At 39.3% G+C, this 23,692-nt stretch overlaps 1 protein-coding gene across 1 annotated transcript; it reads left to right on the top strand.

Moving 5' to 3' along the window:
- The first annotated feature begins 224 nt into the window (after positions 1-224).
- On the top strand, positions 225-2,604 carry LOC108795938 (tigger transposable element-derived protein 1-like). The gene is given in 2 exon segments (XM_018567285.1): positions 225-1,929; positions 2,555-2,604. Coding segments are annotated over 2 exon segments (1,755 nt in total).
- The last annotated feature ends 21,088 nt before the right edge of the window (positions 2,605-23,692 follow it).

The following is a 23,692-nucleotide window of genomic DNA, read 5'->3' as shown; positions in this document are numbered from 1 at the left end:
CACCTTGCTGTTTCTGTGATGTGCAGCCCAGGTGGTACCTGGAGTGTGACAATGTACAGTACTGTACAGTACTTCTTTTTCTTGAAGAGTAGTGTTGGGAGATCTGGGTACCTTATTCCATACTGTATTGTTTATTTTGTACCCCTTAGTACAAGATGTCATCAAAACGGAAGAGTTCACCAGGATGAAGCAGCAAAAAACAAAGGAAAGCTATTGATCTTGACATGAAAGTGAAGATCATAAATGACTATGAAGCTGGTAAAAAAGTTAATGCAATAGCACAGGACGTGAATCTGGCACATTCAACCATTTCAACCATCCTGAAGGACAAAGACAGAGTGAAGGAGGCAGTGAAAACATCAACAGGTTTTAAAGACATAATAACTAGGCAGCGGAAAGACCTCATCCATGACATGGAAAAATGATTGGCTATCTGGTTTGATGACCAAATGCAAAAAAGAATGCCAATGAGTCTTTCAATAATTCAAGCCAAGGCACTCAGTATCTTCAAGACTTTGAAGGCAAGTGAAGTTGAAGAGTCGACTGAAACTTTCACAACAAGTCATGGGTGGTTTCAGAGGTTTTGTCGCAGATTTAACCTGCATAATCGGAGTGTCAGTGGTGAGGCGGCAAGTGCATATGTAGAAGCAGCAGAAAAATTTCTTGACCAATTTGATAAAATCATAGAGAAAGGCGGCTACTGTCCAGAACAAATCTTCAATGTGGATGAAACCGGACTTTTTTGGAAGAAAATGCCTGAAAGGTCCTACATACACAAAGAAGCTAAAACAATGCCTGGCTTCAAGGCTTTTAAGGACAGGGTCACATTGTTGTTGGGAGGAAATGTTACTGGGTTCAAGTTGAAGCCTTTACTCATCTATCGGTCTGAGAACCCACGTGCATTGAAGAACGTTAGTAAGCACACATTGCCCGTTTACTATCGAGCAAACAACAAGGCATGGATGACGCAAGCTTTATTTGAAGATTGGTTCAATAACTGCTTTACACCCTCGGTGAAGCATTACTGTCTGGAAAAGGGCGTTCCCTTTAAAATCATCCTTCTGCTTGATAATGCTCAAGGCCACCCCCAGCATCTTGATGATCTACACCCAGATGTAAAGGTAGTGTATCTGCCTAAAAACACAACTGCTATCCTTCAGCCAATGGACCAGGGGGCTATAGCTACATTAAAGGCATACTATTTGCGCACAACTTTTTCCAAAGCTGTAACAACAACAGAAAACAATGAAGTAACCCTTCGTGATTTCTGGAAATCATACAATATTTTAGAGTGCATTAAGAACATTGCATCAGCTTGGGAAGGAGTGACAGAAAAGTGTATGCAAGGCATATGGAAAAAATGCCTAAAACGTTTTGTGCATACATCAGAAGCATTTGACAAAGATGAACATGTCAACCTTATAAACGAAACAACTGTGGAACTTGCTAACGAGCTTAATTTTGAGGTTGAACTGCAAGATATTAAAGAATTAGTGGAATATACTGAGGGAGAGCTAAGTAAGGAAGATTTAATAGAGTTGGAAGCACAGCAACACTTAGAAAAGGAGGAAGAAGAAGAGGAAAGAATTGAAGAAGTACCAAAGAACTTCACTGCAAAGGGATTAGCGGGTGTGTTCTCAAAAGTGAATGCAGCTATGTTAGAACTGGAAGCTATGGATCCGATTGTTGAACGGTTCACAAAAGTGGAACAGCAAATAAGTGAACTTATACGTTGCTATCGTGAAATTTATGAAGCAAAAAAGAAAATGACAAAACAGACCACACTAACGGGATTTTTCTCTAAAACTACACCCAGGGCCCTTATTACTAGTTCTTCCATTTCTACTTCATCATCTCCCGGGCCTTCTACATCTCCTGATCAGAATTCCAATGATGACGATACCTTTTTAGGATTCAAAGACTTACAGGGCTATTCACTAAAGGCTGAAGAGTTTGGAGAAGGGAGGAGAAAATAGCTGATTTGGAAAAATTCTCCAATTCAACACACTTTCCAGTTCAGCTATGCTGTCCTAGATTGTTCACTTCTCATGCCTTCTCCAAACTCTTCACATTTTTGTGAATAACCCTGTTAAATGTTAGCTTGATTATTTTTTTTTTGGTACAATTCTGTACGACTTGTTTAATACAGTACAGTACAGTGTGGTACCATGTTAGCCATCGATAAATGCAAGACGTATGAAACCCTGTAATCCCCTTCATTTAACTGGAGTTGTCAAACATGCAAGCCCCAAGGATCTGAGTAATCCCAAGAGCTTGCATCCCCAACAACTCCAGCCAGCCAACAAAGGGCACCACAAAATTTCTTGCACACATTGTTTACTTGTTTAGTGAGCCTCAATGTCTTTTTTGTACAGTACACCTTGTTTATAAAGTACAGTACTGTTTTGCTGATTGTACTGTACAGTCCAGCTCTAGAACTACTTTGATGCAAATAAAAGCAAAGTTATCAAGTTGGAGTTTCCTTTGTCCATTTCTTTGCTCTGAATATTGTAATGTACATATTATACTGTACTGTATACAATTCCTTGTTTAGCAACCGATTCGTTTAACGACCTAGTCGTAGGAGCGGAACACGGTCGCTAAACGAGCAATGCCTGTATATATTTCCTGCATCAGAATACTTTTGTTAATATAAAGCAACTTCAATTTTCATATATGACTGCTGCTGCCCAACCATTAGTTATAAAGATTGTATCATAAAAGGCATAGCTCAACACCATCAAAAAGCTGACATTGAAAACCAAATCACCCCAATAAAACAACAGTATTTATATGTCATGCCCTGTAGCCTATGTGTTGAGGTACCATTTGTATTGGCAAGTCCCCTGCATCTGGGCTCCTACGAACTACTACCTGATAATATATCACACTTAAAAACGTGTCCTGTACTTTAATGCATTGTGACTGGACTATTGGCATTAAACTGTATATAAAGCCAAGAACTCTTGTCATTTGTTTTTTCTGTCCCATCAGGGACATATTTTCATAGCGAGGGGATATGCCCTCTAAAGCCCGTGACACACTGCACGCGAAGCAGCGCGAAGCGGGGGCGCGCTGCCTTTGCGAGCAGTGTGTCATGTAATTTTCTGCTCGGCACCTCAGCTTGCGAGAGCTCGCGAAGCTGAGCATGCCGAGATGGAACAATTTCAACTTCAGCCAATCGGCTCGCGCGTATAAACCAGCGCGTCGCAATGCGACAGCTGGCAGGTTGTTACGGACGAGCCAATTGGCTGAAGGTGCTGTCAATCATCTGACTGCACTCAGCTCACACACTGCACGCAAAGCTCTGTGCCGGATAGCTTTGCTTCGCTCTGCACGGCTTCGCGTGCAGTGTGTCACAGCCTTAAGACAGTTGTCAAAACAGGTTTACTCATTGGAAGATTTCCACTAACCCTCTATTCCTGTGACATCACTTTCTGCACCTAACACCAGGACCAATAAGAGTAGGAATCCCAAGTAAAGATGCAGGCAGCAATCAAATGCAAAATAAAAAATAAAAGATGCAGGCAGCTTCCACCTTCTATCCAAAACAAAAAAAATGTTTGGCTTTACATAGGCTTTAAACTATTGCTTGCACATTCATATTATAGATTAAGCAAAGTTGATAATTATTGTCTGCTCATCAGAAAACATTCAAATCAAAAGATCTTCAAAAGCTTGATATTTAAGAGCAGTTCTGTCTTCAACAATTACAGTATGCCACCTAGCAGTGCTTTAAAACATTTCAGGTTTAAATGAAGCAACAGCTAAATCCTCATGTTCATGCCAAGTCATTGAGTTTGAGAAATTGCGTCTCTGATTCCTACAAGACCTGTTTTCTTCACACAGCATTAGATTTTAAGGTCAAGTGTCATTTCTTCCTCAAAGGATCATAGCATGGATCAAAATCTGATTCTATGAAAGCAAAACTAGAAATGTTTAACTGTCTACAGACCTGTGAGTAGCAGCTTTTGATCCATTGTTTCATAGATCTCAAGTGTTATTAATGTAATTGGCAACAGCATACAATTAACATGTGTAAGCTGTGAGCATTGCCATTAGGACCTATATTATGTTGCAGAGTTGTGTATACAAAGCCATGATTTAAATCTTATTTATCTTCAACCCAGGTTGCTCAGATTTATTAAATTAGGGATAAACTTCTGTGTTTTTAAATTAACATTTCTAATAAAGCATAATTTTTATATTTAAGTTTTAAACATTACAATTTCAAAACTACGATGGTAAAGTGCATGTATAACCAAAACATTTTATTTTAGTTTATGATTGAGTAGGGAAGGGTCAAAACCCTCTGCCAGGTTATTTTTGCTCTGTGTACCATTGGGGAAATTTCCCTTCACTTCCTGTCTGTTGAGTCATTGAGCTATGTACGCATATGATTAAGGCTCCACCTGCTGGCTCAGAAGTAGAAAGCCAAATATGAATATGCTTAAAGTGAAACTAAACTCAGAAGTTAAAATTATATTAAAGTTAAAAGGATTTTAAGCTATTTCAAATGCTGATTAAATAATGTTTGAGCACTGACCCTGACTTCCTGTTTTAGAGTTACTCCTTTCTCAAGCAGAGTGCTATGCAGTCACCCTAGTTTGTGCTAGTAAGCTGTGTGTGTCTCCACAGACACAGCAACTCAAGCTACTTCTCTCCCTTCCCTACCCCCCTCTCCTCCATCCTCCCTTCTGAAAGCTGGTAGATGAACAGTTGCTGGAGTCTGCTCTGTCTCTTGTGATCTTGTACTGCACAGGAAGTTCAGGGAAGCTGAGAGACTTGGAAGCACCTGTTCAGAAACATGATGAGTGTAAGTATTTGGGGGGGAAAAGTAAAGAAATACTGCGCCTGGCAATGTATATTTGTTTGATATGGATTCATTATTAAAACAAAGTTTGAGAGTTTAATATTCCTTTAAATCTAAATGCATTCAAGTACCCTAACATTTCACAAAAATGTAGTCTATTTGTGTATCACTCGGCTGTAGATCCTCAAATGATCTCCGAATTTGTGCTGTCACTGTCCTTCCTTCTGCAGGTTGGCTACTTTTGTTCCCCATGGTCCTTGTGTGTATGTGTGGAGCCCCCGTTCCAAACTCACTCCCGTAATGGACTATAATCTCATGTTTAGTTTACTTGTATTTGTATTGAGATTGTAGTCCATCACGGTGAGTTAGCTTGGAGCGGTGGCTACTTTACAATACACATAGTGATCATGCAGAACAAAAGTAGCCACCCTCCAGAAGGAAGGACAGTGTCAGCATGAATTTAGAGATGGTTTGAGGATCTACAGCTGAGTGATGCACAAATAGGTTACAATTTTGTTAATAGTTAGGGTACTTGAGTGCATGTTTAAGATTTTACTACTGAGTTTATTGTCACTTTAAATTCAAAGTAAAAAAGGCTTGGCCATCAAAAGCACAGAAATAAATTATGTACAAAACAAAAAGGCATTCCCTTCAAGCAACTTTAAATTCATAGTTGTTGTTGGTACAAGACATGCTTTTTGCAATACTCCAGAAATTACTGACCACTTGGGATTTTCCCTCAGAGCTCTCAATAGGGTTTACAGAAAAGGGTGTGAAAAATAAAATATAGCCAGTAAGTGGACAAAATATATATTTTTTTTAATGAGGGCAGTCAAAGGGTAATTACTATATATTTTTTTTTAAGCTGACAGGGCAGCTGCAACTACTCAGCCACCACAGCCGTGTTTTACTGAAGGGTATCTCTGAACAAACAGCATCTGTGACCTTTCAGAAGATGGTCTAGAGCAGAAGACACCTTCTTCCACTTCTGCCAGCCGAAAACTGAATAGGTGTATACATTGTAATCCTTATCCATCCATCCCACTCATTAACCTAAGTCAGCTCTATCTAACCAAGCAAACCAAAACATTATATTTAAGACACATTCTTATCAGGTGCAATTTGTATAAAAAAAATAAAAATAAAGGTTTCTAGGTGCTAGAAACCCAGTAGAACGATTGTTATCCTGGACTCACGGATGCCTTACAGTGGCCCTGACAGGATCAGGCAGCAATTGTTTTGTGGCTACCTAAAAACTGCAGCATACAACCTGAAATAATAGGGGGAAAAGGTACATTAGGTATTTTGATTAGTAGGCTTATTCTCCAAAATATTAGTAGCACCTGGCTGTGCACACATCCATATATTATGCAGAATTATTGATAGACACAAACACACGATCACTATATTGTTTTTGGCTAGGTAGCCTACATTGCATGTGTTTCATGTTTACCTTGGAACAATTGTGTATGGTATATGTACCTGCATGTTCCATTGGAATGGAATATTATATGGATTAGTTATTAGATACTATCATATTCTGAACTAGAATAAATTATGCAGAATGAGACTTACGCCAAACTTTTCCAAATGCGTATATTACGCACATGACATATCTGTTTTACACATTAGACATTTCCAGCAGTTAGTTCCATTAAATTCAAGCTGTGTGTGCAGCACACTGTAGCTGAGCATACTGATAGGATATGCACAAGTTCATGCTCTATGTGTTTATCTTATGTGAAGAATAAACATTTATCATCACATTTAATATCCTTAGATGGAAAGCCGGAGCCTTCAGCCTTCCAAAGAAAATACATTTTTTATCAGGAATTCCTTAAAGGTCTGGATATCCACTATTATGTGTTCAGTTTTCTACATGCACATTAAACCAGTGTCTATGGTAGTTTTATTGCATGAATTTAATGTGCCTTTTAGTATATAGGGATGCAGACTTTTATGACTAGCCTTTTCAATATAACTTCCTAATTTGAATTTTTAAAGCTTCGATAAGCCTGTTTTATTTTGCGCAATGGCCACCTTCCCCAGCCTATCATCTCTCAGCCATTTTTATCTTAAGCCTTCTAAAATGACCAGCTCCATTTACAAATACAGTATGTGTATAAATTACGACAAAGGTCAAAGGAAAACCTGCCTTCATCTCTCTTAGCTGAGTGCTGCTAACGCTCAAAAGCTCGATTTTTTCGTATATTTCGATATTCACAAAAGGGGAAAGAGTTTGGAGAAGGCAGGAGAAGTGAACAATCTAGGACAACATAGCTGAACTGGAAATTGAGATGAATTAGAGAATGTTTCCAAATCAGCTATTTTGGCCTAGATTGTTCACTTCTCCTGCCTTCTCCAAACTCTTCACCCTTTTGTTAATATACCTGTTAGTTTTATATCTATAGGAGCCCTGCGCTATCTAGTAGTGTTGTAGTAAAGCTGTGCAGGTGAACTATTAATATCTATATAATACATATTTAGGACTCTAATACTTCTAGATATGGCTGGGAGCTAGATGTGGGCAGATGTGAAGTATTAACTAGTGTTCTTTTAGAGAGAAAGTACTAAACCCTACTTACTCCCAATGTCGATTGTACAAGAAGTTTTGCAATAACCACAACATCACTGTAATAAGGGTTGTAGCTTTGTGGAAAGAGGTGGGCTTTTGCAGTGCTTTAAAAACCTTATTAATACTGTATAATGTCTCCCCAGATGTCAAATGTGGCAAGGATAGATCTGTTAAAATAAGCAGCCCTAGGCTGCCATAGTGGAGCAATACAGAATATATGAATGTTGTGTTGCACAACACTTCATACATGTCTGTGTGTTGGAGTGAACACTTAACCTTTTATTGTCTAAGAATAACTTGTACTACAGATCTTTTCATTAACCTTTCTGTTCAACAATGGTTTGATCTAATTGTCTTATTCCAGCATCTATTTGATGAATTTCTTCACAAACACCAACTTTAGATACTCGGTCTTAGTCTTTACTACACTTTGGCACTAATAAGATTCAAGCTTTCAAATACACATTGACGTTTGGAACGCTCAATTTGATTGGGGCTGTGTACACCAGAAATACTTGTTGTTGAAGACACTTTAAAGAATAATGAAGTTGGCTGGGGGGTGAAACTAGCTGGATTTGTAGTAGCTATATTCTGGTAGCAAAGTGCTTTTAATGGATGGAAGAACATCAGCTGTATTTCTTTCTTGACAGGTTTAAGGATCAGAGCAAGATATTGATTAATTCAATTTGTGTTGTGATACAACTGAAAGGATAAATATTACAAATCAACAAAAAGAAAAAAAAGAATTGCAATCACTAAAATCTGCAGATGTAAGTGATGTCAAAGAGGTATTGATAGCTCATCTGTAGATGAAATGCATAACAATTCCTTTTAAAATGAAACAAATATAATATTGTGTTAAAACATTGCACCAAGCACCTTACTTATAACACCTGGGACCTTGTTCTATTATCCAGCACCGATTGCTACCACTGCAGGCTTACTGCTAATTTCAAGTTCCAACTGTTAGCTCAGTGTCTGTTATAGAAGAGTTTACTTCCTAGAGTTCATGCAATTTGTTATACAGTAGTATGCTGTACAGTGTGATGGCACATCAATAATATCAATTTGTGATTAGTTGTCAAGGAAATACCAATAAGGAAGAGAAGACAATTCCAATGAAGTTTTAACTATGTAAAGAAAAGGCTGAAAAAATGGGATGAACTGTACTTATGAACACTAAGATAATTCTATGACAAAATTCCTTATCATAAAAAAAGACACCATTTTTCCCCCACACCGTAAAACGGACAGTTCTTTCTTTCAAAAACAGCACACTCGTTCGGGGTACCTCATATTCAATGAGCATTTCCCCCTTAAATGGAACAAAAAATTTGGCAAAACAGGGTGCACAGGAACTGAGATCTATTACCCATTTTAGGTACACAGGTACTTAATCATAGAGTGATTCCTTGAAGTTCACACACATTATTTAACCATTCAATATACACCTCCTCCTTTCTTGAAAACCATACATATTCAGCAGTTGCACATCAAGGAATCACTATCTCATAACCAAACACATTAAAGCTAAACAGCCACAACATGAAACACTGTAAAACAAGTATTATAAAAACATATATTCTGTGGTAAAAATAGCTTTTCTAGTAAACTGACCCATCAGGATGTTCTATTCAATTCCCTTTAATTTGTTAACAATTCATCTCTCTTTTAATTTTGCAATTGTGTGTGCTCGAATACTAACCTAGAATATCCCCTTGCTAAAAACCTGCCATACATCACCTTTGATTCCTCTTCAAATATTCAATTTTTAACATGCTATATTGGCAATGATTTATTATTGGCACTGGCGAGTTCAATTAGATTTTTTTGTTGTCTTTTTTTAATGGTAATTTATACATTTAGGTTTTACTGGGCAGTTGGAGAAACAGGGTATTTTTTTTTTTGGATGTTAGTCTTGACGGAGGTAACAACAAAGTTAGGTTTGATTTCTATGAAAAGTCAGTTTCAGAGAATTCCTTGTTCCGTGCAGATTCCAGACGTCCAGTACACACCAAACCAAATCAATGGAGTAGACTAATATAGACTTTGTATATCACAAGTGATCCATACATATTCCTCCTTCCATTCAAAATATTTTAACTTATTTACTAAATGTTTGGTAGCTTGTAAATAACTACACAATTGTATGCCTGTTTGGTTGCATTTGATCATCCAGCCATTGGGGGTGATTTACTAACCTAAACACACGCACGCACCAGGTGCGTGTGATTTTTACAAAGCAAAACGTATTTATCAACCAAAAAGTCTTTAAAAGCATATTTCCACTAATGCCATATATGGAAAAATCATGCACATGATGCATATATAATGCTGCTTCACAGTTTAGACAAAAATGGTTAGCTCATGCATTTACATTCCTGCATTCATCAACGCAAGCAACACAATATAGAGCTAATTTACACAACATCACCTTGCAATTCATGCATGGCTTTGCACAACACACCTGCTGGGTGTGTACACACTACAAAGGTGTTTAGATTCCACCCATAGATCATGCTGGGAGGGAACACACTACAGAGGTGTATACATGTTCGTGGTGTGTTTATAAGGTTAGTAAATCAACCCCATTGACTCAGTGTTTATTTAAAGTGGCACTAAACTCAAGAGTTAAACCTTAAACATGCATTCAAGTACCTTCTAACAAAAATGTATCTTATTTGTGTATCATTCGGCTGTAGATCCTCAAATCACCTCTGAATGCATGCTGACAGTGTCCTTCCTTCTGGAGAGTGGCTACTTTTGTTCCCCATGGTCCCTGTGTGTGTTGTAAAGTAGCCACCACTCCAAACTCACTCCTGGGATGCACTGTAACTTCAATGCAGATTAGAAAACTAAACTTGGAGATTGTAGTCTATCATGGGAGCAAGGGACAGGCAGAAGTTCAGTAACCAGTAATCCACTCAGGCAATAGATTGGATAGCACCCAGGACGCATAAAGCAGAACCTATACTCAGGCAAAGACAGCAAGCAGGAAGTCACTGTTTATAGACGGTTGATTTAGTATCTGTCTGTGGGGCAAGAAACCCATACAGTGCAAGTAGTAAAAACAGAGAAATCTAGCACAGAAACAGAGCATTCCAGTGGCTCCAGAAGAAGGCAAACAACCCCAAGGTATGAGGTCCCAGGATTGATTTCAGGCAATATGTGACAGCACTGTGCTGGAAGAGCAGCATTGTCAACATAGGAAATGACTAAAGAACACCTCACGCTCTCCTTCTCTTAGTAAAATAAAATGGAGGTGTTCTGTACTGCACAGAGAATTCTTAGAACAATATAACTGATAAGAGTGCAGCATGTAAACAATTTCATGAACTGCAAACTACCTATCGCATCTCAGGCAATCATTTCTTACAATATGCCCAAATTTCCCACTTCATTACCAAGAACCTCCCGTCCCAAGGGTAATGCCTTCCCTCTCCCAGTTTCGGAGACTCCTGTCCTCCCCTTCACAGAAAATGCCCCTCTCTTCAAATGTCCTCTCCCTGAGCTCCTCTATGCTCTGCACCCCCCGTTTTCATAGCACACATATCGTAAAGTGGGCTGCTCTCCTTCAGATCCCATTGGATGATACCGAGCAGCTGCTACTCCAAGGATGGCTCTCGCTTAGAAAAGCCATTATATCTGAATCTTGGCGGGAAATACAGTTTAAATTGACCCACAGAGCATTCTATGCCTTTAACATTCATTATAAAAACTCCCCCCAAACTGGTTGACCTCCTGCCCCAAATGTCAGGTTTGTTCACCGGACTTGGAACATCTGATATGGTTATGCCCCCACATCCAATCATTTTGGTCCACTGTCCTTTCCTACATCAACTCCATCTTGGGTTTCCAGCACTCCCCCGCACCAGCGCTATGCCTCTTTCATGCTTCCTGCCCCCTAGTAAAGTCTACTCCTCAGGACCTTTCCCGCTGGGAGCATTTATGTATGATAGCAGCAAAGAAGGTGATACTGACTAATTGGCTTACCCCTCCCCCCCTCTCTAGCATCCTTGAAGAACCTGCTACACAAATTACTGTCACTAGATAAATTGAACGCCCACCTCAACCAATCTCAGACGGGTAAATTCTTCCTCACCTGGACCCCATTTCTACTGACCGAACTAGATACAGGACGGCTTAAGGAGGTGATGTCCTTATTCCAAGACATGACACCTCACCTCTAAGGCTGTCGGTGTAAGGTTTGGCTTCTGTGGAACTCAGCTGCGGATAAGTAATGCACAGTGGGTGGATTGTCATACACAAACCCCTCTCTCAAAAGAATACACGGAAACAATAGGTAGGAATAACGTATGCAACTGTATTAATTCATACAGGATACACCAATGCAGTTTTATCTGTGAGCCTGCTTGTTAGTCTTGGCATGCTATTTGCACAAAGTTCATGGGCAATCTACTTTGCAAATATACTTGCGGTTTGGCAGTGGTGACAATCAGGAGTGTTTGTAGAGAAATAGCAGAGGATTCCTTGCTGGGAGAGGTGAGTTCAAGATTTCTCAGGAGTGATCATGCCAGCTGAATGAGATCGGATGCAGGCTCTTGATGGGGCTCTCTCTATGCAATCCAGAGAGGCTTTGTGGTAGGTAAGGTAGTGTGCACAGCTCCGGCACAAGTTGGTGGTTCTGGCAGTAAGGCTGAGAGGTTTGGCTGAGAGGTTTGGCTGAGAGGTTTGGCTGAGAGGTCTGGCTGAGAGGTCTGGCTGCTGCTGCAGCAGCGTACCAATTACAATACTGAGACACCGACCATTCCCCTCCATGCTGTTTTATGCTGACAACTGGGGCGGAGACTGCTAGTGACGAGGCAATAGTGGGCGTCGTTGGCGATCAATCCCTGATCGCAGCTGGATGAAATCCTTACAGCCGGCTCTCTAGGGGCGTTAGATGCCCTTTAATGTTCCAACCTATGGCTCACAAACTAATACTGCTACATAATCATTTGCAACCTCCTAGTCCTAGTCAATTTATTTTGATCCTCTTACAGCCTAAACCCTCCACAACAAGTCCCTTGAATCGATTGTGAAGTTGTCTGATATTGTTCTTGATCCTTCAGTTATTCGAATGTGTTCTTCTACTGCTGTTACCGCTGTAAGTATGATTACATTTGTCCTATTGTGGATTGATCTGTATGTCTAACAAAAACTTTCAATAAAGATTACATGCTAAAAAAAAAGAGTGCAGCATAAGAAGTTTATAAACTCACAAGATTTCTGGCAGGATCATTTTGTATTTGTTGAACAAATATAACAAAAAGTTTTCAATGGTATACAGACCCAACAGCAGCAAAAATGAAAAATGTATTGTTATGGTTTACATACACTTTATGAATTTATCTTAAGTTGCATGTTAGTATAATGATAGCTAATAGCAATGTATGTTCAATATGAGTTAGAAATCAACATAAAAAAATATTTTTTCCTGTCAAGTCATACCTTGAAATGTTATGAGTTTTGATTCTTTACCAATATGTTATTTATTGAACACAAAAGCAGAACAACCTGAACCCTTGGTGGTCATCAGTGGCGGAACTACCAGGGTCGCAGAGGTCGCGGCCGCGACCGGGCCCTGGAGTTCGGCCACTTGGTGGGGGCCCAGGACAGGAGGAAGGGGCCACTGGTGACCGCTGATTACCAGTCCCGGGACCTCTTCCTCCCGTCCTGGGCCCTACATGCTTCACACTGCTCCCCTCATCTTGTTCCGGGCGCAGCGTGAAGCATCATCCAGCCGGGCATATCACTGGTGGTCGTATCATTCATTTTTATAGATACACTAAAAGTGGGCTTCTTACAGAATAAACTGTTCCATGCTTCACTATTGATTGAACTCAATAAATGAACTGTGTATGTACAAGGATTTATGTACGTGTCTTAAAATTGTCTTTTGCTCTAACAAAGATCTGTTTACATTTGTCTACTTTAATGAGACAACTGAATGGAATAGTACAAAGTTAAAACAAATTCCAAGGCCATTGAGCTAGCATTTCAAAGAATAATAATATAATCCAATTTTTGAAACATTATGTGCTATAAAAACCTTTCCTGGCTTTTCAAAAGAAACATGTCAGTATAAAGTTATTTGAAGCATTATGACTGACTTGTTTTCTGCAGGTAAATGGCCTAGGGTTGTCTTGTTTATTCTTCCTTAAAGCCCTAACCCATCTTTTTTTTTAAAAACAATAACCCTGTCATAGTTAAAGTGAACCTGTATCTATGGGCAATAAAGCATTTACAGATTCTGAACAAGCAATAAAAACACCCCAAAATAAGCCCCCATCTACCTCAATAGCTACAGGCTTAGTTGAGAAACTAATCTTCAACATTCACAACAGAGGCACTGAAATCTCAGTCATTTTTCTATTGAACTAAATCTTGCCCACCTGCCAACCCTTTGTAAATTAAAGCAGGTATTTCTAAGGTGTTAAAAGCCAACTGAAACCCCATCTAAGTCTTTGTTTTATCTTTAAAGAACTTTAGGAATGCATTATGTCACACTGCGAGCAGCTTGAGAGGTCAGGTATTGCTCATTTTGAAACTCTTTTGCTGCTTCTTAAGAATATTTAAACAGTTTAATGTTCATAGTCTGGGCACAAATGTACTTTAACCACAGGATTGCCTGGGCCCTTTTCTCCCTAAATCATCCAAAACATTGTTTATTTTTCTTTTTGACGTTGTATTTTTTGCTCACATATAGTTTTAAGGTTTTGTAGTTTACCCTAACGTATTTTACATTTTTTTTAGATAGATAGGGCTTTAATTTGGTAGCAAATTTAGATGCATGTATTTTATTGGGTTTTATTGGAAAATAATAGTAAAATTAATAAAGTAATTTTTACCAATGCAACATTTAGGTAATTTGCGTACCCCCAAATATTAATTTACAGAAAGTTAGCAGAGACTGCAAACACAACAGGAGATGGTCAGAGCCTACAGACATACTAGAAGAGATGGTCATTGATTATAGACATACAAGATATGGCCAGAGACTACAGATATACTACAAGAGATGGCCAGACAATGCAGACATACTACAAGAGATGGTCAGATACTACAGACATTCAACAAGAGATGGTCAGAGACTACAAACATACTACAAAAGATGGTCAGAGACTGCAGACGTACTACAGAAGATGGTCAGATGTCATGCATGACCAAACATTCTATAAGAGTTGATGGAGACAGGGGACATGCTAGAGGAGAGAGTCGTAGACTAAGATTGTTCAGGAAAACATAGACTATTATGTATAGCGGCCCTGAGGGCTTCACAATAAATGCCAAAGGGCCACATGTGGCCTCCAGGCTGAACGTTGCCCCCGGGCTGTAGGTTGAGCACCAAGGCCCAAGGCCCTAGGCCAAATAATCAGTTAACTCTTGTAGTGGGAATGGGGAACCCTTGTAGTGGGGACAGGAACTGTTTTTCATCCCCAAAGTTCAGCTTGATCCTTTTATTTGGTCAGTCCATACTCTTATTGATTAGATAATAAAATTTTGTTTCATACAGAAGTGTGATATTTACAATTATTGTGCATTTTACCTCTTTAGATACACGGTCTCTGGAGGAGTAATTATAGCTTGGTAAAACTATTTCACCGTACGTATAAATGGATCAAATTCTGTTTACCAAAGATTATATAAAACATTAGTGCCCCTTTAAAAACTGCTTTTCAGCCATGCACATTATTGCACAGAATGTTTTTTTTCTGTGTTTCAAGGGGAAATAACATGGGAAATGCAGCATCAATGAAATGTGCACACTGTACCAGATAAAGGCTTTATACGGTGAATACATGTGAACACTATCGCATCCACAACCATAAAGCAAGCAAGAAAAAAGAACTACGCACAGGTAAACATGAAGTAACAGAGGGGAAAAGTGCATGGCACTATACAAGGATGGGTTACAAACATGCATAGAATATGTGCTTCAGTCACATTGTATTTACAAGAAAAATCCCTTTAAACATAAATATATTTGCATTCCTAATAGATATTGATTCAAATCTGGATGGCTGATAAGTCAGTATATAGGAAGAAAACTAGATGTTCTGCTTTTTCACAGAGTTCCAGATCTTACAAATCACAAATACAGAAGTACAAAGGTACAGTGTTTTCCAAACCATATCAAGTCAAACTAGATTTGCCACCTTTTCTTCAAATATAGAAATTATTTTTTGGAGAATATACAGGAGAGCAATGAGAGACAGCCAGGAGAGAGAGCAAAGTGAGACAGCCAGGAGAGAGAGAGCGAGGAGAGACAGCCAGGAGAGAGAGCAAAGTGAGACAGCCAGGAGAGAGAGAGCGAGGAGAGACAGCCAGGAGAGAGAGCAAGGAGAGACAGCCAGGAAAGGGAGGGAGGAGAGAGGGCCAGGAAAGGGAGGGAGGAGAGAGAGCCAGGGGAGAGTGAGGAGAGACATCCAGGAGAGAGAGAGAGATGAGAGACAGCCAGGAGAGAGAGGAGGGACAGCCAGGAGAGAGCGAGGAGAACGAGCCAGGAGCGAGAGAAAGGAGAGACAGCCAGGAGAGACAGCCAGGGGAAAGAGTGAGAAGAGACAGCAAGGGGAAAGAGTGAGGAGAGACAGCCATGAGAGAGAGGAGGGACAGCCAGGAGAGAGCGCAAGGAGAAAGAGCAAGGAGCAAGAGAAAGTAGAGACAGCCAGGAAAGAGAGCCAGGAGAGACAGCCAGGGGAAAGAGTGAGGAGAGACAGCCAGGGGAGAGAGAGATGAGAAAAAACCAGGGGAGAAAGAGGAGAGACAGCCAGGGGAGAGAGGAGTGGGAGCCAGGAGAGAGAGAGGCAAGAGATAGAGCGAGGAGAGAGGCAAGAGAGAGAGCGAGGAGAGAGAACCAGGAAAAAGTGAGGAGAGATATCTGGTAGAGAGAGAGGAAAGACAGCCAGGAGAGAGAGGGGGGGGACAGCCAGGAGAGAGAGAGGGGGGGGGCAGCCAGGAGAGAGAGAGGGGGGGGGCAGCCAGGAGATAGAGAGGGGGGACAGCCAGGAGAGAGAGTCAGGAGAGAGAGAAAGAAGAGACAGCAAGAGAGAGTGTTAGGAGAGACACCCAGGAGAGAGAGAGAGAGTGAGGAGAGAGAGGAAGGAGAGACAGTCAGAGAGAGCTTAAGGAAGACAGCCAGGAGAGAGAGTGAGGAGAAAATTAGTTAGAAGGCCTTACAATGACCAGCAATGTAACAGAGATATTCTCACTGACCAGCAATGTAATGGAGGTATTCTCACTGACTGCCAATGTAACAGAGGTATATACACTGCGAAGCAATGTAACAGAGGTATATACACTTACAAGCAATGTAATCGAGGTATATACACTGAGCAGCAATGTAACAGAGGTATATACACTGACCAGCATATCAATTAACTGCAATATTCACATATGATTGAGTCACAGAGTATTCATATGGAAATAGTGCCACCCATTCATATGTAAATATCACAGCCGATCCTATTTTCAGTGGGGAGCCATTAGCCCCTATCTTAATTTTGGTTGCCCCTGTCTGCCTGACATCTTGTGTCCAGGTTTTAGCTGCCATAAAACCCGGACACAGAACTTAAATCCCAGACTTTCTGTGTGAATCCCAGACAGGTGGCAATACCTAAGTCAAAATGCAGGCTGAGCTCTCCTACCCGCACCGCTCGCTCAGCCTCCTGTGACAGCGAGTCAGGAAAGAGACGAGTGCCAACACTCAGCAATCAGTGATCGCTGAGTGTTTGTAAATAATTGTGGACATAGTATGGTTACTTTATCCTCAATTATGAATGAATGGGAAGTGATCTACATCACTTCCTGTTCATTCATGATTGTGGTTATAGTAAACATACTCTATTTTAATGTTATGAATGAACAGGAACACTCAGTATAGGGGATTCCTGTTCATTTATAACAGGGGCTGCAGAAAAAGAGATTGAGGACAAAGAGGAAAAAAAAGGGAAATATCAGGGGTCTGTTTAGACCCCCAATATTTCCCCAAAGCCCCTAAAAGTAAAGTAAAAGATAAAAATATTTATTAAAAAAAATGAATAAATAAATAAAAATAAATATAAAAAAATTAAAAAGTTTATCAAAAATAAATAAAAATACATTTTTGAAAAATTAGAAAAAGTTAAAAAAAACATTTTCGGTATAGGTTTCAGTCTGACTTTTTTTTAGTTTTGGTTTTGAAATTTTTATTTCGGTGCACCTCTAGGGGAAACACCACCCACTCTCAAGGTCATCCCTCATCCCAAACATGTTTAGGGAAGGTCCTGCCCTTTATCAGGGGCCCTCACCAGTATACAGGGGTATAGGGGTTCTTAGTGAATCCTACACAGTTAAACACATACAGACTCACATGTATAGGTTGAAGTGGGTGGACTTTGTTTTTATTTAACCTTAGCAACTTTATAGTTGGATTGAGAAAAAGAGGAATTTTTCGTTTTGGATGATTTAGGTAATTGTTTAAACCTGTGTCAGGTTTTGTTTTCCATTGTGTCCCATTGGGGATCGTTTGGCTGAAACTCCCCAGTGGCAATTTAAAACCTGACAGAGGTGTTAATCTATTCCAACTAGCAAATTTTGCTTTAGAAACACTTTAATAGAAAATATGTGAAAATGTGTAATAGTCTTCCCCAGGAACGTGTTCTATTCGGCTTAGCACAACAAGCAAAATATAATCCAATTGCCTCTTTGGGAAAGGAGTTTGGAATGGAGGAAGGTTTTTTTTGGTTTGAGAACATTGGACACCATTATACAAGATTTTTTTTGCCTTCCTTTGGATCAACTGCTGGTTTAGGGTGTGGGGTAATATTTTTTTTTCTTGTTTATTTCAAAGCATTTTGTTATTGTTATTGTTGTTTTAACCCAGCTCAGTAAACTAGCTAAAGATAAAGAACATTTCTAAAAGGTTATAAACTGAAATTGTATTACCGCATAAAATAGAAAAATGAAAAACTATATAAACTATAATATCCTGTTAAATCACTTCAAATAATGCATTTATTTCCCTGTGCTTTAGTAATTAAGGGAACTGTATTGGCCAAACTCGATTTTGCATTAACTCTAGTCTCTTAAAATCCAATAATATCCACGGAAAATAATGTGTATTTGAACTACTGTTTTTAATATGGTTTAATAATCCAGAAAAGTGTTTCTTATATTTAGTCAGAACATATATCTTAAAATACATGTATTTAGTTCATGCCTAATGGGAATATAATTTAATATGCACACATGTAATGCAATATTCATATATGAAATGTAGAAAATATGTTTGTTGTGCAGTGTCTGTTTGCTGGGAACTTTAGAGTATTTATTGGTAGTGTTATTGGACATGTTCATTATGCTAGAAGTAGAAAGTTATATTTAGCCAGATTGCATGTCAGTCAGATGTATAATATTAGCTATGAAATTGTTTATTTCCAATTACGCAGAGCTATAGTGGACACAGAGGTTAATTTACAAGAACGGAAGAAAAGAAAAAAATGTTTATGATGGTGATGAAACTCAATCAGAATCCAGTGTTGTCATTTTTCCATTGCAGTATAGCAGTAACACAGTATAGAGCATGGAGGCCTGGATCTGATAAATTGTTTTATAAGGCACATATTTATCTTCTGAACGCTGTCTATTTTAACCACTTGAAGACCAGGTGGTATACCCCCTTCCTGGCCAGGCCATTTTTCAGTATTCAACACTGCAATACTTTGACTGACATTTATTCTGTCATACAACGCTGTACTGAAATTAATTTTATACTATTTTTTTGGGGACAGATAGAGCTTTCTTTTGGTGGTATTTAATCACCACTGGGGGGTTTTATTGTTTGCTATATAGCAAAAAAAGGTACCCTACATTTTGTAAAAAAAACCTTTTTGCCTTTGAAATGTTATGGAACATTTATTATCACCCCAATTTTTTGGTAAAATATAAAAGAAGGGGTCACATCGGGTAAATAGACACCAAACATTTCAAGTTTTAAAATTGCGCGCACCCGATAAATCGCAGAAAGCGACCACACCCAAAATTGGCCATAGGCGATGCTTTAAAAGCTTTTACTGCTCATCAGTTTAATGTTATCAGTATTTAATGGCCCTAAAATGATTGCTCTCACTCCGATATGCAACATGTGCGGCGCAATAGCTGGAATCGTCATTTTCGCATGTTGGCGCACCCAACGCATGTTTGCGTGGGGGTGGGGGAACTTTAAAAAAACATTTGTGTTATTTTACTTTTTTTTTTATTTGTGACTATTTTTTTTAGCTTCTTTTTTCATGCTTTCATTTTTTAAAAACGTAACTTTATTGCTATCACATAGGGGACTAAGAAATCCCTTTTGTGATAGCCAATTGACATGACAGGTCCTCTTTATGGAGACATCATGGGTCTTTAAGACCCCTAATGTAACCTAGGGTCCCCCAGAGAAGCTGATGAAGCCGAGATCTGCTTCACCAGCTTCTCACAGGTGTTCGGTACTGAAGAGTGACACTGAATGCAGGAAGTGATGTAATACACATCACTTCCTACATTCGGGAACCGAGAAGGGATCAAAGGGAGATCGTGTATTGAACTCCCTTTGATCTCCACTGAGAGCGTCACCTTGCCAGTCCCAATCTCGGGACCGGCATCAGCAGGGAGGAGGCTGCAGCGCGAAGGTACTGCCCATGGCAGTGCCCTTAATTTGTAGATAATGTTGATTCTCGAAAACCAGAAATAATTGTTAAAGAGAGGCCTTCCAGGATCAATTGAGAGGATAACCCGACATCCTTCCTTCTCCAAAGGACATGCTCTACTGAAAATCCTTCAAAGGTTGGTATACATGTATAGAGCAAAGAAATGTCCATAGTCAACAGAGGCCAGGAAAAAAACAAACATGGCGATTTTATTTAGTTTGCGCAGAAAATCACTGGTGTCACTGGTTTTTGATGGCAAACTTTTATCAAGTGGTTGGAGAACCTAATCAATAAGCTGTGAGCAAAACAAACGTGGGCAGGAGCCCTAAAACATACTTTCCTGTGTGGGATTCCTGGCAAACTCTGAGGATATTCTTTATAGATGCATTGATGATGAAGGATTTATGTAGTGTGTATACTCCTTGTGGTATTATTATTTAACCACTTTAGGACCACCATACATATATGTATCAAGATCACAGTAAGTTATCAGCTTACAAAAATGTATGGAATGATGTCTTTAAGAAAAAGTATCGGTAATTGGTATCGGCAAGTACATGAGGGGATGTACTTGTACTTGGGCCTGAAAAAGTGGCATCGGGACATCCCTAATGAACAGGCATTTTTTTTAAACATATTAAATAGATATAACAAAACACTTTTAGTGGTATATTTAACAGACCAAATGGGACTAAAGAAGAGAAGTTAATTGTTAGGGTTTCCATACACTGTGTTCAGGGGCAAGTTTTATATTGTTACAGGCCTTACGCAGCAGCAGAAGGAGACATTTTTTAACCAAATTGCAACCCTATTCCAATTCTCTCATATCTGTATCAAAATGTTACCTCACTGCTACTGTTTAGCATTGCCTTACTGTGAGATAGAATTGATAAATACTGCCCCTACAGATTTTATGCAAATGCATGACAAATCCACTGTAAGACAAATAAGTTAATTTAAAATCAATGCTATCGTAAGAAAACATAAAAAATATACATTTCAAAGTAATGTAGCTTTATTTAATTTTATATAATATAATATTATTGTGACCTTTATTTCCTATAAAGTGATGTAGTAATTTGAATAGTTGGGATGACTCATGGAATTGCTTTTATTTTTATTTTTTTATTTAAACTGTTTTGAAATTTTCTGCAGACACAAAATTACATGAAAATATATCCGGAAGCTCAGTGGATACCAGCAAATAGAATGAAAACAAGTCTCTTAATCTTTATGACTTGTTTACTTGCTTTATGTAAAATGCCTAGAAGATATTACCAATAATTCTACTTTACTGTTCATCATTTGCAAATGTAAAGTTCTATGAATGTAATATTAGATATAGAAAATAGGATGATAATATTTCAGAAATGTTTCTAATTCATTCACGGATTAGTGGTACGGACAAATGTGAGAACATAACCTAAGGAATTACCACCTCATTGCTAAGGAGTCTCTGATAGGATTCTGTAGGCCTGTGGCTATAGATAAGAGTAATCAACTAATACCTCACAAGCTATTAAAAGACTCTTCCCTGAATTTGTGACTACACATTAGAAAGGAGTCAGTCAACACTGTGGCAACAATCTGGGTGGGATCCCTACTTATTTCGGAAGATCAGTGGAAATATATTTCTTCTCTCATAAGATCCAAATCTTAGTCATGGGGAAATGAGTCATTCCTACTGATAATACGAATTAAGAGCTACATGTAGATACATAATGGTATGTCCTGGCGTGATATATACATATACATATATATATATATATATATATATATACACACACACCACCTAAGGACTGTCTAAACAATATGGTAGCCTAGCCACTCAGTGAGGCTCGGGAACCTGCTGAGGGATGCTGGGAGAACTTTTAAATATCTGAACCTCTTCTGTCTCTTGGCTCCTAGGTTTCTGCCTTGTGAGGAGGACAGCTTTATTTCTCTCTCCTAGGTTTTGGACCTAGTCACATGGAAAGATGCAGGGATCTCCCCTTCTGGGAGAAACACCTGAAGATGATGGCTGCTGGAAAGCAAGAATATATGGCCTAAAGGAAATAGGCTGCTTCTGCCCCCACATATGGAGATGTGGTGAGTCATGGCCTAATGGGAAGTTATACACAGGAACATTCCTATTTCCTGCCTTGGAAGTGAAGATTGAGACACCACTGGAACCTTAATTGCCAAGGAGCATGAGCTCTGATAGAAACCAGAAAGCACAGTTTATGATTAGGATACCAGATAACAGTCATAGACTGTAATGTAAGATCCAGATGGGATTAAGGTCTAGTTCAGGGAATGTCCAGTGTACTGTGGGATATCCTGATCTGCAACTCACCCTACTTACCATATTGCCCAGTGCAATAAAACCTTTTCTATTTTACTAAAGTGACTGGCACCCATCATTCTGAATAGGGATGCACCGATATGGGTTTTTTCGGTATCGAGTACCAATATTTATCTTTCAGTACTCACCGATATAGAGTACCGATAATGGTACATCTGGTGGCATGGAGCCAGCTTACCAGCCAATCAGCATTGAGCCAGCCAAATACTATGGAGCCGGCTTCCCGGCCAATCAGAAAGCCGGGTGGTGGGCCATTATAATAGCTGGCTCCATGTTCCCTCGCGACACTGCCAGTCAGAGGAAATCTCGGTCTGACTGGAAGTTCCATTCGGGGTAAGTATCGGAGCATTTGGGCACGCACGAGCACTCGCCCAAATACTCGGTATCGGTGTATCCCTATTTCTGATCAACCAGAGAAAAGAACCACACATGAGATAAATGTGTCTGGGACTTTATTGTAAGTACATGGCAGTCGTTAATGTAGCTATTAGGTAGCTGAAAAGCGATTTTGATTTCTTTATGTCTGCATGGTTACTGATTGCTCTACATCCGCTTATGTTCTAGTTCTTTCTTCTCTCTCTTCTTCTTCCACCACTTGGACAATTTGGGGTGACATTGGTTCACATTTCTTAAGCTCCCCACATTTCATTGATTAATACAAGGATTCTACTTTGTCCATGAGTATACACATTTGTATCTTTTCTTTTATTGTTCAATATTGAAATGGAAAATATACAGTGGCTGAAGCTTCTTCTGAACAAGGTGGTTAGTAAATTTCCAATGTGCTCCCACCAACAGGATAAAACGATACTGCCCAAATGGTGAAGTCTACTTCTGCTGTTCTCCCTTTTTTATTTGATAGCATATAGCTAATATCTCTGTATGTCATTTTCTTGCTCGGGATATTAAATATTATACATAATTGAATATAAAACTAATATGTTGGCCTTCTGTGTGCAGTACTAAGCAAAGAATTTGCAACTCATAGAAAGCCTGTTACATTGTAGTGCTAAAGCCTTGTTAACTCACTGCTAATCTGTGTGAGATTCTATCATGTGGCTGCACCCCCACGTTTTCTGTAATTGCAGCAGCTGGCTGATAGAAAATGAGGCAGCCAATCTGATTGCATGCAAATTGGTGTCAGTGTGTGGCAGCCAATGCATCTGCCATACCTGGGGAAAGATCTAATTTCCAGCAATATGGATGTGTGTGTGTGTGTGTGTGTGTGTGTGTGTGTGTGTGTGTATATATGTACAGACCAGCACACTGGCGACCTGGGGGGGGGGGTACAT

The sequence above is a fragment of the Nanorana parkeri genome, unplaced genomic scaffold (genome assembly GCF_000935625.1).
Source record: "Nanorana parkeri isolate BGI_ZX_2015 unplaced genomic scaffold, ASM93562v1 scaffold1027, whole genome shotgun sequence".
Lineage (NCBI taxonomy): Eukaryota > Metazoa > Chordata > Amphibia > Anura > Dicroglossidae > Nanorana > Nanorana parkeri.
This window is presented reverse-complemented; position numbering and strand designations above follow the sequence as displayed.